General features: G+C 38.0%; 2 protein-coding genes across 2 annotated transcripts; one reads left to right on the top strand and one right to left on the bottom strand.

The window, feature by feature from the left end:
* Positions 1-3,384: 3,384 nt before the first annotated feature.
* LOC148103630 (uncharacterized) lies at positions 3,385-5,102 on the top strand. Its single transcript, XM_087838165.1, has 2 exons — positions 3,385-3,390; positions 4,285-5,102. Exons 1-2 carry the CDS (start codon positions 3,385-3,387, stop codon positions 5,038-5,040), a joined length of 762 nt encoding a protein of 253 aa, XP_087694291.1. The 3' UTR covers positions 5,041-5,102.
* Positions 5,103-10,777: 5,675 nt separating this feature from the next.
* LOC102797018 (toll-like receptor 2) lies at positions 10,778-24,887 on the bottom strand. The gene is made up of 12 exons (XM_087832678.1): positions 24,849-24,887; positions 20,539-20,819; positions 19,511-19,667; positions 19,254-19,403; positions 18,515-18,721; positions 18,300-18,422; positions 18,025-18,175; positions 14,397-14,561; positions 14,113-14,292; positions 13,898-14,038; positions 13,313-13,821; positions 10,778-11,783 (listed from the first exon to the last, which is right to left on the bottom strand). The coding sequence occupies exons 2-12, from the start codon at positions 20,816-20,818 to the stop codon at positions 11,381-11,383; spliced, it is 2,466 nt and encodes an 821-aa protein (XP_087688804.1). The 5' UTR covers position 20,819; positions 24,849-24,887; the 3' UTR covers positions 10,778-11,380.
* Between the last annotated feature and the right edge of the window lie 1,641 nt (positions 24,888-26,528).

The following is a 26,528-nucleotide window of genomic DNA, read 5'->3' as shown; positions in this document are numbered from 1 at the left end:
GGGCGCCCACACAAACGCAAAGCAGGAGATGAAGCATCGCTGAATATGTTTCCAAACCAACTTCATTCTAAGCCAAAGACTAGAAAATATGGTGAAGCAAATCTTTCCTTTGGCTTCACCTGCACAAGTGCCGAGGTAGGTCTCCCCTGCAGAATTGGTTTTCCCTTTGTTGGGAGCAGCGCTGGGCTGTTTAAATCACGGACAAACAGTATCCCACATTCTTGATTTGTAGTTCACAAACACTTGTTGTAATGACTAACTACTCCTGACATTTTGGAGATGTTAGCTCTTTATACAGTAAAGTTACAGCAGGATACAAATAACATCAGGCTGATCCTGCCACGATTTGTTCCCCCGGTTCAAATCACGGACAAACAGCATCCTACAGTTATTTATGTTTTTGAACCCATTTTGCAGAGTGATTCGAAACGCCGTTTACGTGTGGATGAAACAGCTGCGTTTTCAAAAATACCCGTGTAGGTGTGGACGTAGCATAAAAGACTTAGTAGTTTATTTTCTTACTACCTGTAATTTATTGCAGATTACTTGTATTTGCTTAATTGTTTACTAAATGTTTGAGGTGTGAAATAAACCACAATGGAGCAAAATATGGGTGTGTGTGGTTGGATGTGTTCGTGCGCGCGCGCGTGAGGGGGGGCGCGAACATTTTTCTTGTAAAACAAGGGGGGCCCAGCAAAAAAGGTTTGGGAACCACTGCTCTATACGATTTGAGAACCCCAAGTGTTGAGAGCGGTGAGACAAAGAGATTAAAGCCCCCCGGCTTCCTCCTGACATCACATCTGATGATCTTAATGTACCATCCTTATGTGGTAAAAATGATCAGAGTGCTAAAACAGAAATTTGTAAATCATCTTTATTTTTAATCAAAGAAAAGTCAAACTATAAGTTTGGTGAATATGAAATAAGAAATGAGTTGGAGTAATGAAAACCACTGTTCTAATGTCTGAATTTGCATCTGTAGGAATGTGATGAAGATAAGAAATGTGTCACCAACCCATCATTATACGTTATTTTAAATGAAAAAGTTGTTAAACACAGAATCACACAAAACACAAAATCTGGAGCCATAAAACATGTTGACATAACATAATGCTGATTAGAATAGAATGAGATATACTGATATACTTGTCTGACTTCTAAAATATTTGATATAGTAAAAATAATTTGTATTTTGTAAACGACAGACATCCAGGTGACTTCAGTCTCATCTGGACCTGCAGGTTTCACCAACCTGCAGGTCCAGATGAATAGATTCCACAATATGTCTGTGAAGGTTCTCAGTCATCCAGGTCGTAGTCTAAGGAGCTTGGAAAGAAAAGTGTCTGGACTTCTTTAAGTTGCTTGAAGACGTTTCACCTCTCATCCGAGAACCTTCTTCAGTTCCAGGATCAAATAGTGGAAAGTCCCAGATTTAAGGCCTATGGGAGTGTCCCCCCAAGAGGGGCCAAGGTGTGAAAACGGGTGTAGGTCACAATCAGCAAGTTTCAGGTGAACTCTCGAGATTTGAAATCCTGCAATATTTTCCCTTGACCATTCTTAGCTTTTCTTTATGTGGTGGGTCAATCAGTTCCCTCTTCAAACACTTTCTTAGCAAAGTGGACATCAATCATTGCCTTGATGTTACATTATAACCTTTCCAAATAGAACTGGACTCCCTTTCCCAGAATTAACCCCACTGAGGGGCTGCAAAACAAAACATCACTTTTTTTTTGTTTTTACAATAAATCTACCTGCAAAAAAGTAGAGTCTCAGGACAGATGATAAGAAAGTGTAAAACAAAAGAAGAATGGTACTTTACTGGAATTTTTTCTTCTGTTGCTTATGTGTAGTTATGATAGTTCTTATATTATCCTTTGTCTATTTATTCGTGCTCTGTCCGCTCTGCTGCTCTAATAATGTGAATTTCCCAACTTTGGGACTACTAAAGGCCATCTTATTTTATCTTACAACTAAAATACATTTTATTAAGGGATTGGTCTTTAAATATTTTGTAAGTATTCAACAGGCATTTACTGGAAATTCACTGGTGTTACTGTAATAAGGATGTGGTTCATTTTTTTGCTGTGAGTGTAGCTGTGAAACCTGCTACACTGGATCTGCTTTACTTTAGGTCAGGTTCATGTAATGTTATTTATTTATACCTTGTCACATGTTAAAACAAATGTAGGTTGTTGTTGCCCAAGGTGCTAATTAGAAGAGGCGTAAAGGAATCTTGTACTTCAACATCAACATAAGTGATTTTCTGCCAATAGTATACTTGAGACTAAAGAGAGTATCAACATGTAACATGCATTAAAAGAGACCTTTTGACCTTCAGTATTTGTCAAATGTAAATGAAAGCAGAGCACTATAAACCAGATTATTTATAAATCATCATCATCATGTTGCTTAGCAATCTGCCTGCTAAACTGACCAATTTTTTGGACAATTTTATTTCTGTATGTCTTATATATTATGACATCATCGTGTTGCCTAGCAATAAACTGGAGAATCACAGGTCAAACAATACTGTAGCATGGGCATGTACTGGTTGCCACCATAGGCAATTCTTCAGTTCAGTTCTTGCTTTGTGTGACTGTAATGCACATTCAGTTTCATTTTTAAGCATTTGTTCACTATAACTATTGTTGGTATGCTGAAAAACTTGTTGAAGACGTGGGCACGAAATATTCTTGGGTAAGTACAAAAGAACCTGCAAAACAAGTCAGGGCCACGCCATCAGCCGATAAATGGTAAAATCCACCACCACTACCTGAAAGTCAGTCAAGCGGTGTCAGCTGAGGTTGCCTTGTCCTGTCTGATCTCTTCAAGTAAAGCTGTGGTAAGACGCTCATGTTGTTTCTTTTTTAATGAATAATTGGATGGTGTAGAATCTAAATGTCTTCAAAAATGTTATCTAAAAATAGAACAAAAATGTTTGCTCCAGTGCAGAAAAAAACCCTCCAGCTATATTTTTCTTTGAGTTACTTTCGCTTTAAAAATGTTGTCAGCCCTTTTTTTTTCCATTTAACAGAAAGTATGACTTGTTTTCTGTGTTACTGTGTGCCGAGTTGAACCTTATTCCCTATTATTCCACATCTGTCTATGTCAGGAAGGTAAAGTGAGCTAACATTAAATCGAAATGACTAATAACATAAGTGGGGTGGGTTCCACAGTCTAGTGAACAGTCTGTTTCTAAAAGGGCTGAAATTTGATCAGAAATGTGATAATTGAGTCTGAAGAGGAGGATTTTTTTGTACTATAACATAACTCCTCCGGTATATTTTATACTTGTGTTGTGTTACTACGAGAGAGTATCTCCAGCTGTCCTCCTAACATGATTTTTCTCTTTCAGAATAAATCTCAAAAGAGGAAAGCATCGAGATGGCGGTAAGTGGCTGTATGTGCTAAATCATGTATTAGTAGCTTCTTATGGTTTTTGTTGAGTGCTTATTATTATTCCTCCTTCAGAAGAGGAATAATAGCAATTGTTTTAGCAAAAAAGATACTGAGGATTATTACAGCAGTATGCAGCTCCTTCTAACCAAAAGGCTGTGATTAAACAACGTAATACTGCAGATAGACTTTAGACAGGTGTTGAGGTTTGCGTAGCAGCAACATGTAGTTTATTACATTACTATAAATCAAATTTTAGGTGGTGTTCAGTCACGTGCCACATTTGCTGTAAAAAGACATTTTGAATTTCTCAATGAATCAATTAAAATTATAATATAAACAATAAATTAAGTTTATGATCTCATATTTTCATGAAGAAACATCTAAATTAAATTTTATTTATGTGGCACCAATCCAATCACCTGAAGGTGGTTTTTATTGTAAGGTAAAGTACCGACAATATTAGAAAGAAAACCTAACAATCTCTCAATCCCATATGAATCAGCACTTAATGATAGAACCTATTAAAACCTCTTCCATCCTTTCTAATGGAAAAACAAAAGTAGGCTTAAGGAGGGGCAGGCATCACTGCAACCAGTGGGGGACGAGGGAAGGGGAGAAAGCAGAGAGAGAGGACAAAAGGCAAACCATGCCTGACCTAAAAAAAAAATAATTATATAGCAGAATAAGATAAGAAAACTAACTGTTTTTCCATATTCAGTCTTTATAGTAAGTAGTTGTGGCCATGCTAATCCTCTGCAATCCAACAGGGGGTGCTGCAGCAACCCTTACTTACTACAGCTTTGTAGCACACACATGCTGTGTTAGTAATTAGTAATTATCCGTCTGCATGTTATATTAATGATGCTGTTGTATATTGTTTATAAGAGCGGTGAAGACACAGCTGCCCCTCCATTTAATGGCAATGCTGACCAGACCGATGAGGAAGACTCAAGTGAAGAAGAAACAGAGGAACAAACTGTAGAAGCTTTACAAGAACAGCTTTGTGAAAAAGATAGAGAGATCCAGGTGTTGAGAGAGATGCTCTTAAGGTCACATATAGGTCAAAACCATGACTCCTCACAACCAGAAGAGAGGGCCCAGAATGACATCGTCATCCTCATTGACTCCAATGGAAGATTTATACGTGAGAAGAAACTTTTCCCCAGAGACAAAGTGGCTAAATTTGATTGTCCAAACACTCAAAAAGCCATTGAGCTTCTGTCAGAGGAGCATCTGGGAACTCCAACCCACATCATCATCCACACTGGCTCCAGTCAGCTGAGGCAAGAGCAGGACAGACTGTCAGAATCTCTGAAAGGAGTCATAGAGAAAGCTTCCAACACTTTCCCCGAGAGCAGAGTCGTCATGTCAGCCCTGCTTCCAATGAAAAACATGCACTGTGACACCATCAACAAGATCAACAGCAGACTAGAAAAAGAGTGTGAGAAGCTGCCCAATATCCACTTCGCCAAACACTCTACCATAAACATAAATTGTCTTTATGATAAAGTCCATCTGTTGAAAGACAAAGTCCGCATTTTTGCCCGGACGCTAAAAGACGTGGCTCTCGACAGATACCCATCCACATACCAAACAACTGTACCAGGAAGAAGCAGCTCAACATATATTCAACAACAATAGAGATGTAATTTTAATTGTAATTGTTCCCAAAACCTAGTTTTAGTTTGCTATAACAACCTTGGTACAGATTTATTCTAACCAACTTTGTCATCACAAGAAATTGTAATAGTGAACTTCTCAGTTTGTGAGTCTGTGTCTGTGAAAAAATAAATTGTATTTTTGTTCCATATTTAAGTTTATCTGCTTAAAATCTTGTTGTTGTTTTTTGTCTTACCAAAGTTGTTTAATATATGCTCAAAAGTGCTGTTAGTCTGATTGTGATGTATTCAAGTTAGAGACTAAATATTATACAGATTGTGAACCGACAGCATCCACATGCCAGCCATAGGAGACAGACTTCTGTAAAAATTCACCAATAACAAAATCCAGGAAAAAAAGGAGATTCCTCCAGGAAGTTTAAAAAGGGGCGCATGACAGATGCCACAACAACAACAGAAGCTGTGTCCCAATTCAGGGTCTGCACGCTTGAAGTACGCATTTTAAGTGTGATTACGTCACCGCCACGCGACGACGGCTGTCCCAATTCGAAGTGTACTTCAAATGCATACTCCAGATGCGCCGTCGATTTCCCCAAATATCAAGCGTGGTCCGGTGCACGCTTCGTGGTCCCATATATCCCACAATTCATAGCGCGGCGGTGGGTGTGGATAATTTTGCCGCAAAATACGGCAGAAGGGAGCGGCCAAGAATGAACTGTCAAAAGTAAGTACTGAATATGACGTCACTTATTCATGTGCGAATGTTTAATAACGAAGAACATTAAAACATTGCTGTTGGCCACATGTGGCAAAGTTGTGTGACATTAGTGATGTTTGTACTTTCAGCGTTAACTTGGTTTTAAAGCCTATATATATATACAGTGGGGCAAAAAAGTATTTAGTCAGCCACCGATTGTGCAAGTTCCCCCACTTAAAATGATGACAGAGGTCAGTAATTTGCACCAGAGGTACACTTCAACTGTGAGAGACAGAATGTGGAAAAAAAAAATCCATGAATTCACATGGTAGGATTTGTAAAGAATTTATTCGTAAATCAGGGTGGAAAATAAGTATTTGGTCAATAACAAAAATACAACTCAATACTTTGTAACATAACCTTTGTTGGCAATAACAGAGGTCAAACGTTTACTATAGGTCTTTACCAGGTTTGCACACACAGTAGCTGGTATTTTGGCCCATTCCTCCATGCAGATCTTCTCAAGAGCAGTGATGTTTTGGGGCTGTCGCCGAGCAACACGGACTTTCAACTCCCGCCACAGATTTTCTATGGGGTTGAGGTCTGGAGACTGGCTAGGCCACTCCAGGACTTTCAAATGCCTCTTACGGAGCCACTCCTTTGTTGCCCGGGCGGTGTGTTTTGGATCATTGTCATGTTGGAAGACCCAGCCTCGTTTCATCTTCAAAGTTCTCACTGATGGAAGGAGGTTTTGGCTCAAAATCTCACGATACTTGGCCCCATTCATTCTGTCCTTAACACGGATCAGTCGTCCTGTCCCCTTGGCAGAAAAACAGCCCCATAGCATGATGTTTCCACCCCCATGCTTCACAGTAGGTATGGTGTTCTTGGGATGCAACTCAGTATTCTTCTTCCTCCAAACACGACGAGTTGAGTTTATACCAAAAAGTTCTACTTTGGTTTCATCTGACCACATGACATTCTCCCAATCCTCTGCTGTATCATCCATGTGCTCTCTGGCAAACTTCAGACGGGCCTGGACATGCACTGGCTTCAGCAGCGGAACACGTCTGGCACTGCGGGATTTGATTCCCTGCCGTTGTAGTGTGTTACTGATGGTGACCTTTGTTACTTTGGTCCCAGCTCTCTGCAGGTCATTCACCAGGTCCCCCTGTGTGGTTCTGGGATCTTTGCTCACCGTTCTCATGATCATTTTGACCCCACGGGATGAGATCTTGCGTGGAGCCCCAGATCGAGGGAGATTATCAGTGGTCTTGTATGTCTTCCATTTTCTGATGATTGCTCCCACAGTTGATTTTTTCACACCAAGCTGCTTGCCTATTGTAGATTCACTCTTCCCAGTCTGGTGCAGGTCTACAATTCTTTTCCTGGTGTCCTTCGAAAGCTCTTTGGTCTTGGCCATGGCGGAGTTTGGAGTCTGACTGGTTGAGGCTGTGGACAGGTGTCTTTTATACAGATGATGAGGTCAAACAGGTGCCATTCATACAGGTAACGAGTGGGGGACAGAAAAGCTTCTTACAGAAGACGTTACAGGTCTGTGAGAGCCAGGGATTTTCCTTGTTTGAGGTGACCAAATACTTATTTTCCACCCTGATTTACGAATAAATTCTTTACAAATCCTACCATGTGAATTCATGGATTTTTTTTTCACATTCTGCCTCTCACAGTTGAAGTGTACCTCTGGTGCAAATTACTGACCTCTGTCATCATTTTAAGTGGGGGAACTTGCACAATCGGTGGCTGACTAAATACTTTTTTGCCCCACTGTATATATATATATATATATATATATATATATATATATATATATATATATATATATATCATAATAATCTGACAATAATATAATATTGGCCATATTATATTTACATTACCACAGTGAGATGATTTTAGTCTCATGAACAACATTAGCTAATTGTTATTTACTAACTAATAAGATTAAACATACAAAGCACATCTCAGAGGTTAAAGGTAACAGAAGCAAACACAAAAAACTAAATCTAATTAACAAACAACAAACAACTGGACCAAAGAAAGAAGAATAAAGAAACACAACTGATGACTAAAAGCAAAATAAATAAATAGATGAATAAATAAATACATTAAATAAAAAAGAATCTTAGAAGCTCATAAACCCTGGGTCCAAGTTCTTGTTGTTTTTAATATGACATTTTAGGCTCAGTTCTTGTTTCATTTTGGACTTTAGGTTTGAACACTGAGCTGTCCCGCTTCCTTTAAAATATGTTTTTAATGTGACTTTTCCTCTTTTTCATAAAGGAAGGTTGCTTTCATTTGGTGTTAGAGCCAAATTTCCTAAAGTATATTTTGATTGATATTCTGTTTGTAAATTATTGTACAGATGATGAATGAACATGACGAATAAAAAGTCACTTGTACTTAGAGCTGGGCAATAGAACGATAACGATATGTATTGCAAAATAACTTTTTCTCGATAGAAAAATTTAAATCTTACAAATATAGTTATTTGGCTTATATCGTGATATATATCGTTATCGCCTGAAATGAAAAAACATATCGTGATATGAAAAAATCTTATATCGCCCAGCTCTACTTGTACTTGTGTGTATTTTAAAAACAACAGCAAGATAATGAAAATAGATGTATGTTTTTATAGGTTTAATTTTATTGTAATTTGTCTTTATTACAAATAATTTATTGTGATGTTTGGCAAAGCATCGTGGTTAACACACCTACAGTTAAAAGCTTTACAGCTCCAAAAGGTTTAACTTTATGTTTTTCTGGATGAAATATTTCAATATTTCACATCTACAATCCAAGCATTTGATATAGTTTGAAATTTAAGCACTGAATGAACAAAAAACACCCTGCTTTTGACTCATTAGAATTTGTTGTTGATTAAAGTATTACAGAGGCACACGTTCATTCAGTGTTTAATGTTAATGTTAATAGAAAATTTACTCAAGCATGCTTTAAGTTTTAAAATGAGGAAGAAAATGTGTTTTGCGGGAAGCAATTGCCTAAGTAAATTCCATTCTTCATAAGCAAATATGTACGTTTTGAACTTCTTTTCAGAATAAAAATGATTGAAAACAATACTTATAGACATATAAAAAAGGTAGAGGGCCTTAAAAAATGTACTGTATAAAAATAACAACAGATTACTTGGGAAATTTGATCTAAATGGTTTATTCAACAAATATATTTGTTGACACCTTTATCTTTTTATCATTACATCCCTGAATTTAATTACTGTAAACTTGGTTCATAAATGAAGACAATATGATAAAAAATCTAATGAAATCAAAACTATAAAGACAGTGTGTGTCACTTTTCTTTGTTTGATTCAGACGTTATTGCTGCAATCTGCAACTCATCAGGCTATAATAAACCACCTGCTCTCACAAGTGTCTATTTCATCACATTATAAGCAAAAGGTCCATGTTGATTCTTGACTTAAATAGGAACACATGGTACACATATAGATTACTATATGTGTAAGGCAACAGAATTACAATTGTAAAAACAAAAGAAACGTAATAAATGTTTACAATTTTTAAAAGGCCAAGTATTCCACTCATGTTATTTGAGTCACTGAGACATCTCTTCACCATCTATTTGTGGCCTTTTGCTTTAATTTTGACCTTCAAACAGAATACTGCTAGCACTGCTTCAGCAGGATGAAATGACAAATATTGTGGCAATTAGGGATGAGAACCAAGAACCGGTTCCTAGTAAACCAATTCCTTTGAATCATTAGTCTGCCTGCCTATCGATCCTGCTTATCTTGCACTTTCTCTACGGTCAGCTGATTTCTGTTTGTATGTCAGAGGAGTTTACAGTGTGGAAATGTGGGCATTACTTTTATTTTTATAGCATTCAATGATGAGAGCACGATGGTAAATTGGAGACTTCTCCAGGAGAGAAACAACAGCATTATACTGTTAACACAACTTTGGCTCATCCCATGCACCTGCACAGGCAGCATGCTACCTCTAAGATAGCAAGAACCCAGAGTGACGTTAAAGCTGAGTAAATGCTGACCCACGCTCAGGACCATGCTAAAGTGAGGTGTCATTTGCGGTGAAGCCAGCTGCTGCTGAACTTCAACAGGTAAAAAAAACCTGTGTTTCTATCTGTTGATGTTTCTAAAATAGAATCATTGAGGCGATCACTTTAAGACTCGTTGTGCTGGTTTCATCTTTGATTTGTGCTGTTTGTTTTGTGTTCATACCTAAATTCTAAGAGAAAGCTTATATGTGTCATCAGGATAGGGATTTGTGTTGGTGTTTAGGGCTGTAGCCCAGGGGCAATTTCCAGGGGGTGCTTTGATTCAGTGCTTCAGCACTGAATCAAAGCACCCCCAAAGATTTCTTACTTTTTTTTGGACAATATTTGCTGTTTGTGTGACACACTACTAAAAATATAAAAAGCATACAGTACTGTACTTGTTTGAGACGTAACATTTTAACAACAAAAGTATAGATAACCCCCCCTCCCAAAATGGTTTGTTCCAGCTCTCCCCTACTCTGGCTCTAGCGCTCTTGCTGCCAGAGCGATGTTGGCTGAGACACAGCGGAGCGGAGGTGTAAGTGCCTGGCTTAAAACAGGACATATTAGCTGCATTTAACCTTCAGTTACTCTTTATATAGTCCTGCTCTGTAGTAAAAATCAGTGACATATGACCGTCCTGTTGCTCCCATTGAAATGTATACAGCCTATTTAAAATCTAAAACTTTAAATTGTCCGCAGCCTACTGTTGGTTACCACTGTCCTGTTTGAAATTGATACTAACTAGCTAACTGACTGAATGCCCATTAACCTTACAACTCCTGTTGTGTGTGTGTGTGTGTGTGTGTGTGTGTGTGTAGGTGTGTGTGTGTGTGTGTGTGTGTGTGTGTGTGTTGTACAGAGAGACAGCCAGGTTCATAATGGATATAAGGAAGTTTTTTCAAAAAAAGGAGCCACATTCAGGTAAAAGTGTAAAATCAAATGGTCCGTCAATCAAGACGACAATAATGTTAGATCAGTGTTTCAGTATTTATATCTTTTATTAGATGTTCATGTGGTTTGGTTATTTGCCTTTTGGTTGAAAGTACACTGATAGAGGACTTTTTGTTAGCAATCTTAATAGACTTTTTTTTCATATTAGTGTAATTTTTCATCTAACTGAATACAATCTATTTGTAATGATCCCAAAACTGATCACAACAAAGAGGGAAAATGCCTCTGACATGTACAAACATTTGAGCATACAGCATGTAATTAATTAGTATGATTTTAATTTCTTTGATATGCTGCTTAGAGATGGTGGTGACTCTCACATTGGAGACAATGAGATTGATAAGTGAAACAAGAATTGGGATTGCTAAATTGTTATCAATGCCCATCCCTAGTGACAATGATGTCCTAGTTGGTGGAGGAGGCCACCTCCTTGGACTGACAGAAACTGATAACAACCACAACCCCGTTCATTTTGCTTTTCTCCAAAACACAGGAATAAGTTTGGGGTTTGGAGCTAGAGTTGTGATTTTCAGTAATGATAACTTGGATATCAGTGAATTAAAATGCTACAGCTTTACTTTGACTTTATTTATCCCTCTCTTGGATCCCTTATTGTCCAACTCTTTCTTTTTCTTCTCATTCTTTATCATATTCTGCTCTTTTAGTTATCGTTTCCTCTCAAAGCATTGCGCAGACTCCTCCAGAACTCCTCCCTCTTCTCTTCCTCCTGTGGCCACTCTAGGTAGGTGGTGGAACTCATCAGTTTGCGCAGTTTGTAGAAGCGTTTGGGGACATCATCCTTGGACAACGGCTCTAGTAGGATCAAAATGGCCGCCTCACCAGTGGCATGGCCATCAAAAAGCCAGAAGTGAGAGAAGTCAAGCTCATAGCGGCACCAGTCAGACTGCACAAAATTCTCGGAGAGGATGAAGACAGTTCTCCGACTGCGTTCGATAGCATTCATGATGTTGTCCACAATCCATTGTCCAGGAAGGAAATCCCGCTTGTGAAGGCAGAGAGTCAAGGGCCGGTGGGATGTCGACCTAGACCCAGAGCTGCTTTCACTGTTGAAGTGAAGAAAAAAGCAGCTTTCAGTCTTTCTACTTTCTAATTTGGTAAACAGCATATAAGCCAGAGACTGCACAATCAAAATAATTAATATACTTTAAAAGTTTTACAATCATTTCATGAGTTTAAATCTGTATGATTTAAAAAAAATGGTTAATGCAAGAATTTAAAAAACTGGATTACATTTGCTTTAATAACACATTGTTTTGGACTCAGATCTTGATCTACGATCTTCCATGTCAAGTGTTCTACATCACCCCAAAATTTAGGTTATTAAAAAATGGAAGCTTTTTAACCCTTTAAGACCTACCATAGAACCAAGTCCGCCAGAGCTTATATTATATTTTTACATGCTGTGGAGCCATTTTTGGGAGCATTTCAAGTTGCTATACATCAATACAACCATTATAGCCCAAATTGTAATAATATGTATGCATTAAGTGTATAGTAATTACATAAATTGCAAAAAAGTGCAATAAACTACAAAAAAATTGAAAATCGTTTTTGCTTTTTTAACATTTATTTCTAGTTAGAGAAATTTAAGAGGCTTATCTCTCAAAACTGTAAATACAAAAAAGTTGCACAAAATAGTTTCCCACCACAGGAAATTTATTTTGAGTGTCTTCATAGTTTTATTTTTGAAATACACCAATTTTTATATACTGCAGGAAAAACGAAAATAAATATTATAGTGCAAATTTGCAAAAAAGCAGCATATGCATCAAAATAAATTATTTCCTATAGTCCTAAGCATCCCAGAAACGACACAGAAAGTCATAAAGTCAAAGATAACTTTTAAAAACACCAGTATAGGCTCATGAAGCTATATGGTAAAAAAAAAAAAACTACATTTCCGCGAAAATGACGTCACTTCCGGTTTCGGGCAGGTAATGGCGGACATGCAAAAGTTCGCACTGACATCTATTCCAACGTAGGAAGTGTTATGAACAGCTGATCGGATCGGCAAAGCGTGTTTCTGGAATATTATGTTTTTGTTGCTGCAAGCGCTTTTTATGCAGTTTTTGCAAAGCTATATGTGGAAGAAAACTGTGACCTAGGACAAGCTGATGGTATACGATGTAAGTACAACTCCTCCGGTTTCATATGCAAAAAAATTTATTGCGCTAGCTTACGTGGTTGCAGTGCTACCGGGATTTAAAAATAGTTACACAAAACAGAGCGTGCCCGCTCCCACCGGTTTTAAAGGGTTAAAGAGGTTGATATACCCAGTTTGGAAGTGTTTCAGTTTATTTGGGTTAAATTATGTTTGAAACCCAATTTCGTCTTCTTAACCATCATTAACAATAGCCAGCTACAAACCAAAGCTCTAGTTACCTATATCATGCAGCATTTACACAGAGAGCAGTTTCATTGTCAGATGTCAGAACTACCCTTTTGCCGGATAGTTGTATTTGTTTAGAAAAACTACACTGAAACCTTTATTCACTGATGAACACAGTAATGACAATGTGGACACTTTGGCTGAAATTATGTCAAATAATATCACAAAAACTGATGAACTTACCTTGGCTCCTCTAGCTCAGGTACCAAAAAATTTTCCACCCAGCCAGCATCTCTTTCACTGTAGGAAACAAAGGCATCAAAGGATATCAGGGCTTCTGTGTCTGCCTCATCTCTGCGTTGCTGCCGTTGTCGAGAATTACGCTTGGTCTTGAGCCATGCCCAGATCATCTTGAGGTACCAAAAGGCATGGATGCGCCACAGCACCACAGATAGCAGAGTGGCTACAAACAACGCCAAGCCACAGCTCACTGACACAAACAAAACCTGATGGCACATGACAACTGAGAGTCGGACTTGATCCACTGGCTGTCCATGTAGATAGAAAGGGGAGTCACAGATGTAGCTGTCCACTCCATCTGTCAGTTGTATACCTCCACCTCCTCGGAGTTCCAACTGGACAAAGCTGACAAAGTCACAGGAGCAGACAAACTTGTTCTGACCAGCCTGGAGGCTATCGAGTCGCTGGTATGACTGGAGGTCTGTTTTGCCAAACATGTTCAGGGTATTTGACTGTGGAAATAAAATGTGTATCATAATGGAAACACTAAGAGGATCAGAAGCATAAACATATGATCTGACTTATTACCTGGATGGTCAGGGTTTGTAGATTGGGGAAGGATAGCCCAGAGGGCAACCTCAGAAACTTGTTGCCAGAGAGATACAGTTCCCTGAGTACAGGCAGAAGTAGAGTGAAATCTTTAAGGTTGTTGTTGCTCAAATCCAGCACCTGTAAAGAATAAAGCATAAGGAAAAAAATAGGTTGCCAGGTCAATCTGCCAGGTCAATACATGGTCTTCATACCTCCAGGGTTTGGGGTAGACAGGGGGTAATGGCTGTGAACTTTGCCCCGGAGATGTTTAGGAATTGCAGGGTGGAAGGCCAAGGACAGCTTGAGGGCATGAAGCTGTAACCGGTCCTACTAATGTCCAGGTGTGTCAGTTTAGAGAACTTTGTGACCAGTCGGCTCACGGTGGACAAAGACTGGACAGAAATGGGGAATGAAAGATGGAAAGTACTTGTCGTCATCAATCCTCAGAATTCTTGAATACTTGTAGGTAACGCAGATTTTCAGTTTCATACTTCACCTTCAGAGCATTTCCACTGAAGTTTAAAACTCGAATGTCCTTCAAAGTTTGTGTTGTACCACAAAGCGTCTCCTCCAGAGTCAGGTCCGTCAGAAGGTTGTCGGACAGGTCCAGATACTGCAGGTTCTTCAGCAGATGGGACGTAAGACAAGGCATCACAAACACCTAAAGGAAAGAACCAAAACTCATCAAATGGGGCGACCATGGCTCAGGGGGTTGGGAAGCGTATCTGTAACCGGAAGGTCGCCGGTTTGATCCCCGGGCTCTCTGTCCTGGTCGTTGAGTCCTTGGGCAAGGCACTTTACCCTACTGGTATTGGCCAGAGGGTTCGCTTCTGTCAGTCTGCCCCAGGGCAGCTGTGGCTACAACCGTAGCTTGCCTCCACCAGTGTGTGAATGAATAGTGGCATTGTAAAGCGCTTTGGGTGCCTTGAAAAGCGCTATATAAATCCAATCCATTATTATTATTAATAAGACTGCAAAGTGGGAAGCTGTAAGGTAAGGGGAGAGACTAGTTCCATTAGTGTCTCCCCTAGTATTTTCCTCCAGTTTGCATTACAACTCCAACATCCGTCCACAAGACAGACATGTTAGGTAAACCGTTGATTCTTATTTGGCCACAGGTCTGATTGTGAAAACGAATAGCTATCTGTCTCTCTTTGTTAGTCTTGCAACAGACTGGATACCTGTCCGAGGTGTACCCTGCTACCCTATAAGGTGGGATAGTCTCCGGGCCCCTGCATAACCCTGGATTAGCCAAATTAAAGAAAATGGGTGGACATATTGCATGCACAGGAAAATGGGTCATCTTTGGCAATCATTTCCATTTCCATGTACAATGCAGAAAACAGACTATGAACAAAGTATATTGTAGCAACTATCAGGTAAAAAAGTTTCATGTAGAAACTTGAAAGAACATCCAACTACCCTGCAGGCCATTATAAACATGTTTGCAAGTATCCTTAGTTTGATTTTATGTCTCCTGAAGAGGTTAACTCTGTAAGGAAAACTTAAAATGAAAGGGATGTGTTGATACAATCTATAATATCAGTAAATAGTTCAACAAATCTCTGGCTTTGATTTCAACTGCACTAGGGTAAGAGAAAATAAAAACAAGAATTTTTAGATGAAATGGCCATCTTTATCTATGGTATGTATAAATAGTATATACAAGTAAAACTTGTAAGCTAAAACCTTTCTCTTGAATACAAGCTGATCTGAAAATTATCCACATCTTCACACAAACTCCACAAAAGCCAAACTCACAGATGACCTAAACATACGTAACAAAATAAAGAGACCATCTAGGTGTCTGTTTATGTTCCGCTAGACAGATTTGTTTTAATTTCATCTGACCAGTTTTTTTGTCAGCTTAAAAAAATCCATCTTTAACTGAAAACAATGAACCCAAGGCTTTCAAAATCATAGTTGATCACTGTATGGATATCCTGAAAAAATGTCTCTAGGGGGTAAACTAATCAATATTTTCCATAGAGTTGTTCTCCAAAATGTTACACAAGCAGCATACATTACAGAGCTGGTCACTTTAGAGACTGGCACGGCATACTACAGTGGGATGCAAAAGTTTGGGCAACCTTGTCATTATTTTCTTGTATAAATTGTTGGTTGTTACAATTAAAAATGTCAGTTAACCTCCTAAGACCCAAACTCTTCCATGGCATGCATTTTAAATCTTCTTTGCCATTTGGGGTGATTGGGACCTGATGAATGTAAAAACAAAGAATTACCAGATTATTTTTTTTAACCTAATTTTTGTTTCTGAGACAAATGAGATCCACCTATAAGGACATTGGTTTTAAATTTTGATAGAACAGTGGCAGTATAATGTCCTTGTAAGTGGATATCAGGCCCTTGTAGAGAAAAATTAAGTATTTTCGTCTAGACATCCCAAAATGTGATGTCCACATATGTGGACGCCAGGTCCTAGGAGGTTAAATATATCATATAGAAGACACACAGAGTGATATTTGAGAAGTGAAATGAGGTTGATTGCATTTACAGAAAGTGTGCAATAAATGTTTAAACAAAGTCAGGCAGGTGCATAAATTTGGGCACTCGTGTCATTTTATTGATTCCAAAACCGTTAGAACTAATTATTGGAACTCAAATTGGCTTGGAAAGCTCAGTGACCCCTGACCTACATACACAGGTGAATCCAATAATGAGAACGAGTATCTAAGAGAGTCAATCGTCAATGTTCCCTCTAATTTTCCATGTGTCTGAGCGAACACACAAACTCCCTGAGCGGTCCCTTGGACCACTGTGAGCAACATTAGACGTGTGCACTGTGGTTACACCAGCATCGAATCCATCAAAGTTACATGGTTTATTAAAATAATCAAATTACAGCATTTACATTTATGTTCGACTACTTTTAATTAACTGCTTTAGCCCACTTACAATGAAAATGTAAAACAAAAATGTAGTCATTGACCTGTGCAGTATGTTAACACTATTGGAAGTAAAAATAACTTGAACTCGAATTTTGAAAACACAACTTTCTTCTTCTTCTTTTTTTTTTTTTTTTTTATAAAGCTCTAACTTGTATTATGAGTCTGTGGTCTGGGAGAGAGTCCTGTAAATCTCTGTCTGCAAAATACAGTATATAAAGACCAATGTTGGGCAATTCATTATATAGTTACTTCTTCAAAAAAGTAACTCAGTTATGCAAACAACAAAGTTTTTTGCAGCTATTTTTTTTTTAAAATGCAGCCAAGGCGTTTTTTTTAAAATAAACATTTCAAAATATTTACAGAACAATCAGCTGTTCTGCATCAAATTTGATGCCACACAAATTATTTGTGCCACTCCAAAAATAATTTCTGTCCACTGTGAGATAAAGGAGAACAACAGCCTGATACCTGCAGGCCTGACAACAGGAGATGTATCACTCTTGTAACATTCAGCAGTCGCCTCATTGTTCTGACACACACTACAAAACTATTGACTACACTACACACTAACGACACAAGATTTGCGCTAAACGTCGCAAATCTCTCACATCTCAAAACACTGTCACTCCTAAAACTTCCCCCGTTTCTTAACAACTTGCCATATCATTTTTTGATTGGTCGACATCTCCAATGGTTGTACACGTTGTCATTAACGTGGCTTCACTCCACATCAGCCACGCCGCTTTGCTAGCTAAAACACCGGTGTCGGCACATAAAGACGCTGTCATAGCCTGTCGATGTTGATTAGCTGCGTATATGAATGTGAATCGCATCATTGGCTGGACTATGGGATAAGGTGGCATCGTTCTAATCCCATACGGGAGCAGCCAGTCACTCACTGACTAACACTGCAAAACAGAATTGTTGAAGTTTTAATTTTAATTTCAATTCAGGTTAAATTTTTTCTTTCGCGCAACGCAGACTTTCTGTGCACAGAGACCGTGCCTGCAGAGGAAACATTGTCAATCGTAAGTTTCCCTCCTCTTTTAATTTTCTCCGAAGAGTAGCAACATGTGGGTCTCAACACAACTCTCAATGACCTGAAGACAAAGACTGTTCACCATCATGGTTTAGGGGAAGGATACAGAAAGCTGTCTCAGAGATTTAAGCTGTCTGTTTCCACAGTTAGGAACATATTGAGAAAATGATTTTTACCTTGGCGTTTATGACAGACACCCTTCTTGGATATTCCAGCAGAAAACCCAATTGTAGAAGTGAGGTAAATTGGTAGACATCCAGAATTACAACGTTACGGATGTAGAACTCATCTATGCTTCTGAGATCAGTTTGGCTAGCTTTCCCCCACCTAACCCCAACCAAAAAAGACAGGTTCATTGTTATCAATTTCCTGTATAATACACAAACGTTTCTTTTGAACCAAAGTTGCTAACTGGGACATATGCCAAAAAGATAATGTGCTTTTTTCCTACCAGCCTTCGCCCATCAGTGTGACATCTTCTATGGTAAGTTTGGTCAGTGGAACTCCATCTAATACCACCAGGAAGTCAACAATAGCCTCGTCAGACACAGAAATATTATGTAGGGTCAAATACCTGAAGAGTTACAACACAGAGGAAGAATAGGTTGGTTTGTTTCCCAGTTTGTTAGAATATTAGTTTTACCCAAGTAGAAGTGATGTCCATACCTGATCCTCCTTTTGGCTGCCTTACTAAAGGGCTGAACAGACTGAACTCCAATCAAATTGATGTCTTTCAGAATGATGGGTGTCTCAGGATATGACACATCATCAATCATAGACCCAGCCAAGGTCACATTTGTTAGAAAAGGACCATGGAGACTCAAAGTGACATGACCTAGCGGCCAAATGTGTGCTAATGTACCAGCGTCATAGCTGCAGAAGCAAGATACAGAAGCTAAATGTTGAGGATATGTGAAAAGGAAGACAGTATACACAATAATAACAGCATCAGATATTGATTTGTATATTTAGTAAAAGCACATAGAGAAGTGTTGTGTTGTTAGCCCAAATAAGGATAAAAAATCCATAAAAATAGACCATAACCAACACATTTTAAAGAACTGTTTTAAAAAAGTAACTTTTATTTATAACTGAAATTATATATAAAAGAGTTATGCCATAAATAGGAGTCTTTAAAGATGTCTCTTAGTTATTCTTCATTAATTTGACACACATGTCTGAAGTTGAGATGGAAACGGTTTCATAAAGCGTGTTGATTCATTAACCTACTAAGTAACTTACTTTTAGCCATCTATAGCCACCTATAAAAAATGTGTTCATAGCCTCACTACAGTTAACCATAAACAAAAAAGACTCAAGGCAGTTAGAATAAAGGATGCTAATTTGAAGCTACCACCACTAGTAAAGACAGTAACTTAACACCACTATCAAAACCCGTGCAAACCTGGTCAAGTTGTTTGCATGAACAGTTAACTCCTCCAGCTGGGTGACTCCAGACAGATCTCCTCCCCTAAGCTCCTTCAGAGAAGGACCTCCAAGGGCCAGCTTCCTTAGTCTGACTAGGGCCCCAAATACCGGAGGAGAACCGAGGTAACTAGATGAGAGCAGAGGAAAAGAAAATAACCATGATGTAATAATAATAATAACTTACGTTTTGTTTTTTTTTGTCTTGTCACAATTTTGGTACCTTTAGCTTATTACCTGTATGGGTTGTTGAGTAGGTTGAGCTGCTGCAGAGCTTCCAGCTTGCTGAACCATTTGTGGTTGAGCATAGTCAGCTGGTTGTAAGAGAGATCCAGCTGTTCCAGGCTCCACAGAGAGTCAAAAGCTGATGGATGGATCTCAGCTAAGCCATTGCCTGGAGGATAGTAACATCTATCTTAAAACAAATTTTAAACACATTTTATTGATGAAAATCAAACACTCAATTGAAATCCCAGAGCTCGGCCAAGTCTTTTTTGTAGCAACTGGAAAACAAACAAGTAAAAAATAACTGTAGCAGATAAAGGATTTGTAATGACTTGTTACAAAACATCATAATGTCATTGGGAGCCCTTGTTCATGGCACACTTTGTTGTAAAGTAAATATTTAAATAGATAACAAGACTTTGGCTTTATCTTCAATTATGGGGGTTTGATGTCTTTTGCAAGTTTTTCACAATCATAGTTCACATTTTATGCATGACTGCCCCCCCCCTCCTCCCCCCCTAGAGTCTTCAAGTGAGAGTGTGATGATGCCATGCACTTAACCTGAAATCACCTTTTCAATGTTTTAAAGTAAATTTCAGGACAAGGTTTCATGGCCATAGTGTCCCTTGACGTGCATAATTTACACATCCAAATGTATATACTTTTGGTAGATTTTCACCCAGTCACTACAATATGACTTCTGGCTTCAAATTACATCCCTTATGACTAAAACATGCAACCACAAATCCAACTGACTCCCTTTTTTTTTTTTTAAAAAAAGAAGATTTTTCTTGCAGCAACACCTGCACAATACAGAGTGAGTAGACAAAACCAGTATTTTGTCCATTGGGATATGCTGATGATCCTACTAGTTACAGAAAAAGCAGATAAAAAGGCTGAAATAGTCTCACTTTTCAAAATAAAATGTTGTCAAAAGAATATTTTTTTTATAGTTAGCTGTTGGTATTCTTCTCACTTTTTTTCATCACCACAGCTTGCCTGTCCACCAACACCCACTCAATCAATACTTTATGTGTTACCGTGGAGATCAAGAACCTTCAGTTGCGTGTGGCCTGTCAGGTCATCGTTCGTCACAGCTGTTATTTTATTAAAGGAAAGATCAAGACTCAAGGCACTGCCTGTTACAGTGGGAACACTGGTGAATCCACTGTGGGAGCAGTTACAGAAGAGCTGTTGGTTGCAGTGATCGCAGGATGGCTTCTTGTCGTCTGTGTTCAACCTCTGGCCCCAGCTCTCAGAGAGGAAGAGGAGGACGAGGATGAAGAAGAGAGCACAGGAGCAGCTGGTTGGACGTCTCATGCTGCATGAAATCAGTGAAGGACATGAAGTTGTGTTTGAGAGGATTTATAAATCAGGGAGAAAGTGAGTCATACAGAATGCAGAGGACCCACACACAGAAGTGAAAGAACAACAGGGAAGAAGCACAATTTCAAAGAGGAAGCCTAAAAAGTTTCATTCACAACACAATTCTGCCAAAGTGAAAGGTGTTATCAGAAAACAGAGATGTCTTCAGCTTGTCACACACCCTACACAAAATGGTTTCATCCGTTAAAGCATAAGCACATGAAGTTTTCAGTCATGTTGTAAATAACAGCCTCCATTCTTATGGCTCCAGGGTATTGATCTTCATTGAACAAAGCCAGTGCATTGAAATCAGAGCAGGAAGCAACAAATATCATCTCAAAGCATCGACTTGTGAGCATTTTATATTTAGACATTTATAGAGCAGTTCATCCCATGGGAAAAAGAACCTTTCCACCTTTCACTTCAGAAATAGCAAATGCTTGTCTAATATTTGTGCATTTTTTATACATTAATCACAACTCGATACATACATTTTTACATATCATGTAAAATGTAATGTAAAATGAAAATTGTATAAAATACAACACATATATTTGTAATTGTTTGTAATTTTTTGTAATTTTCCAAATGTTAAAATAGAAATATGTAGTATGTAAATTGATGTAAAGGTGGGTCCAAAAAGCCAAATACACCACTGCAAATTTTAAACCAGGCTGCATATCCCATTAGGATCAATTTTTTGTTCTGCAAATTAATGCGGACACACACAAACAGGGATCAACACCTTCGCCAAGCCTAAAAGCTAGCTTAAACATAAAGGTGAGGTCCTAAAGAAAGGCCTGTCAATCTATTTAAGGTATATGATTTGTATCAAGATTTTGCATTCACGGATGAGCACAGATATGAAGCTGTGGACAGGAAACCGGGGCTAAATGTGATCTGAACACATGTACATAAATATGGCAAAAATCTGTTTCACATCCTGCAGTGAAGGTCATGTTTCATCACAGCAAAACAAATATCATAGCCGGAGATTTTTGCAGGAATTTGAGGTTTCTTTGAATTCTGTCCCGGGGCTGGAATTATTTACTATTTATGTTAATGGCTTGTGACATAATTTTAATGCATTTGTACATTTCTATGCAGATGATACAAGTATTTATTGTGCTCAAACATCAAGATGGTCTTTAAACAATTACAGCTGGCTTTTGATTTTATACAGTCACAGCTGTGTCAGCTCAGACTGATTTTAATTGCTGAAAAAAACAAGATCATGTTGTTCTCAAATAGAAACAGCATACCTGCTGTACTTACCTCTCTTGTATTTGCTCAAGACAATTTGTGTTGAAACTGTGGCTTCATACAAATACTTACAGTAGGTATTGTGATTGATAATAGTTTTTCCTTAAAGCTACATATTGACCGCCTGATAAACAAACTGTGGCTTAAGTTGAAGTTCTTTTTATGAAATCTTTCACTGCAAGTCAAAGGCTTGTTGCTGCCAACTTTTTACCCCTCCTGGATTATGGTGATATAATTTACATATATCTACTTATTCTCTTCATCCTTTGGATTGTGTTTATAATGGGGCATTAAAATCTATAACTAGATGTAAACCTTTAACACACCACTGTCGACTTGTCCCCACTGTCCTTATTCAGGATGGTTCATTTATATCTTCATATATTAATCTGTTTCTGGTTTTCTCCCCTTTTATTTGTCAGATTACATGTTACAGAAACAGTTTAGTCATGACTCAGGACTTTATTAGATTCACCTGTTCATACAGAGCTCATCTCATCTGCCCCGTCTTCATGGAGTTCATCACAGAAGGACTTGCAGCGCTCTCTATTGATTTCACTTGCAGACTTTAAAAATGACCTTGTGATATCATCACATGGAACTTTTTCCTGTTTTTGATACTGTGAAAAGGTCATGCCAAATACTAATTTTTAAAGGTTTTTTTTTAAACTTCTTTGCCTAATATACTGTATTTCCAGTTGTATTTGAACATTTCAACAAGAGCACTCAGGTAGACCATAACTCCCCCTGAAGGGGAAACATAGAACAGCTTTATGCTAATGTCAGCATTGCTAATACTGACATTAGCAATCCGCAATGCTGACATCAGTGATGTCAGCATTGTTAATATGGAAATCTACTCGAGTTTATTCAGCTTCTCTTTTCATTGTAAAGTCATATAATTTTGTTTTTAAAGATAATGTTTTAAATAACTTAAAAAAGAGCTCTTTAAAACAGATTAAAACAGCTTAAAGTTGGAAAATGATCTTTTTCTAATTCAAGTGACCCTAAGCTGTCACCTAAGACATTAAAGTATTACATCCTAAATCAGTCTGTTTTATAATGTTTACCTAGAAACAGACTTGGCTCAAACTGCTGGCTCCTTTGAGCTGTAAAAACTTGGGATTTTAGGATATATTTATAAATAACTTTAACTAAACTTTAACTGAGAAACTTTATGGCATCATTGTGATGTCATAGGGGATCGTATTGAGAAAATAAAAAGGTGTGTTATACAGATCTCCTCATGCCCCTACACATGATGTATTTCTCAATGTAATTTCTTGTACATGTTTTTTTCAAGTTTAACTCTGACTTTGGGAGCTAAAAACTGAAGGTTATGGTCAAATGCTTAGTCAACCCAGGGACTCGTGTCCCCTAGGACTAAACATGTGCTTGTGAACTTTGAAGACGATCCATAACATGTTGTGGGTATTAGCATAGCATAGCATAGCATCTTTATTTATAACGCACTTTACATCCAACAATGTTGACCAAAGTGCTACAAATATAAAACAGAGAGGAAACAGTTTAAAATACATATAAAATATCTTAAAATTAAAAATAATGTAATTAATAAGAAAACATATTAAGAGACATCAACAAGTCCTGCTGTGCTAAAAGCCAAGGTAAATAAATATGTTTTAAGACGTGATTTAAAAACAGATAAGGAAGGTGCCTGTCTAACATGTAAAGGCAACTCATTCCACAATTTTGGTGCTGCCACAGCAAACGCCCGATCCCCTCTGAGCTTACGATTAGTCCTGGGCACACTCAGGAGGACCTGAGGGACCGGGAAGGTATGTATGGATGAAGAAGCTCAGAGAGGTACAGAGGGGCAGCATTGGACAAACATTTAAAAACAAATAAAAGCAGCTTAAAATGGATCCTAAAATGCACGGGCAGCCAATGAAGTGAATATAAAACTGGGGCGATATGCTCGTATCTACGAGTGCCAGTTAAAAGGCGTGCAGCAGCATTCTGGACTAACTGCAGTTGAAAAACAGTATAACTTTTATACTGATTTTCACATTTGGTGTGACCTTTATCCAATTTTCATCAAAGTTCAGTTAGTTTGAGCTGTTGTTGGTATCTACCATCTACCATCTACCATACTAAATTTGTGAGCGATATCTTGAAAACTGTGGATGCTAGACCGCTAAAAAACAGACAGACAGACAAACACACAAACAGAAGTGATTATATACAGTATTGCTTCCCTGAACCTGTTTCTTCTTCTTTTTTTCTTCTTGTTTTTTTTAAAATGAGGTGACTCAGAAACCATTGCATAGGACTGAATATTGACAATAAAGTCCTAATTAATTTCTAATTTTTTATTATTCTTATTCTTTTTCAATCCCGGTGATAGAAATGCACTTTCAGAACCTCAACTTTCACAATAAATGCAGCTACTCTGCAGTATGTCACCATAAAACTATTTTTAATATTTATCTTTCGGTGGAAAGTGGTGGATGAGACATTAAGCAAACCTTAGTTTGGTGTGCAAACAGCTTTTACTGAGCCTTTTACAGCACTCAGCCCAAGTTCTTCCCCTTTTTTCTGTATCTGTGACAGAGCCAATCAGTGTATGGTATCATCACTGCTGCTGCAAAATTAAAAATAAAAACTGAAACAATCTTGTAAAAATCAGCAAAACTTTACAGCATAACGTTTTTTTCATGGTTTGTCTTAGGATTCTGTCAGAAGTTTGTCAAAGTCTTACCTTATATTTTTGCCGAGCTGACTGCTGAAACTCGTTAAAGACAACAGGATGAGTTAAAGTGTTTTATGACTTCATAAAGAGGAAGTATAAATCTCAGGGGTGACAGCTGGAACCAAGTGTGAAAAGAGGTAGTGAGCGTGAACTTTGGGAGGAAACCTTGTGAGTGCAAAAGTTTAAAAATATATTTCAAATGTACTATTTAACTGTTTTCAGACTTTCTGAACTAAAATTGGAAAATTATATTAGGCTAAGTTGTATCAAGAGAAAAATAAACTTAAATTTAATCACATATACTATTTGTTATCAGGAAAAAAAACTGGCTGGAGAAGTACCAGTATTATAAAATTATTATCATGCACATGGTTTCAGTTCCAGAACATGCTTCAACCGCTGTGTGCACAGTACCATGACCATGATTTCCTGTTTCCTTTTGGCACACATAAACAACTACCATGCATAGTTTGTAGGCAAGCATATATATTTATATATACATTAAAATTGCACTTGTCTATGTTTTAATATGATGTTACTGGAGAAAGGTAATTGTAATCATATAAATAATAAATAAATGTTTATATTTATAGTGTACAGTGTCTTGTCTTCCTCCCCTCAACCCGAACCGCTCGCTGCAAAAATGGCCAGACGAGCATAAATATTTTTTTGATTTCACACAGTGCTGATGATAGTTAAACTGAAAAACGAGATACAGGCAGCTCTGTTGTACATCATCATCAGTCAGCAGTAAGGGTGTACTTAGTTTTTCACGCAGACTTCTTCTGCATTTCGGCTTAATTATTAACAAATAACCTAGTGCACTGTGTCATACTTGTAGGGAAACAGACATAGCGATCTGTTTCAACGTTTCAAACTGACACCAGTCCATGTCGACAGGGACAAAAATTTGAGAGACTGATGATGACAGTACACAGGGTCATTCACCATTCATTTATATCATTTTTTTTCTCTTATGACTCGGGAGTTGATGTATTTATTACTTCTTGGCTGAACTACTGTAAAAGACTTCAGTTAATCTAATTTGCTGCAGCAAGAATACTAACAGGGACTAATATATATTTAGTCCCTGTTAGTCTCCTCAATTGGCTTTTCTTCACTGGCTCCCTGCTAAATCCAGAGATGAATGTATACTCCTTCTCCTATTGAATAAACAGGTACTATAAGGTCATCCTTAATGACCTTTTAGTACCATATCACCCTATTAGAGCACTTCCCTCTCAGACTGCAGGCCTACTTGTAGTATTTAAAAGTAGAATGGGAGGCAGAGCCTTCAGTTTTCATGCCTGCTTTCAACCAGCTCCCAGTTTGAGACAAAAACCCTCTCTACTTTTAAGATTGGGTTCAAAACTTTCTTTTTTGTTGGCATGATTTCCACAACATTTTTTGGTGAAATCCTCCATGTTGTTTAGCAAAATTACAGGAAAAAAACTGTTTTTCTAAACCAGAGTGATGTAAATGGTTGCTTAACACATTTAAATGAAAAATCATAAGACAATAAAAAGGCACAAACATGGTAAATAATTCCAGTACAGTAACTCCAATTACTGGAGGTGAGGACTAGCTACAGTTGCCCATAGCAGCACATGTGTCAATAACAATGCCATGAAACAACTGTGTGGCAGGGAGGATTAGGACCAGGACTCATGAGTCAAGAAATGAACTCAA

The sequence above is a fragment of the Neolamprologus brichardi genome, chromosome 3 (assembly GCF_056152115.1).
Source record: "Neolamprologus brichardi isolate AB-2024 chromosome 3, ASM5615211v1, whole genome shotgun sequence".
NCBI lineage: Eukaryota > Metazoa > Chordata > Actinopteri > Cichliformes > Cichlidae > Neolamprologus > Neolamprologus brichardi.
This window is presented reverse-complemented; position numbering and strand designations above follow the sequence as displayed.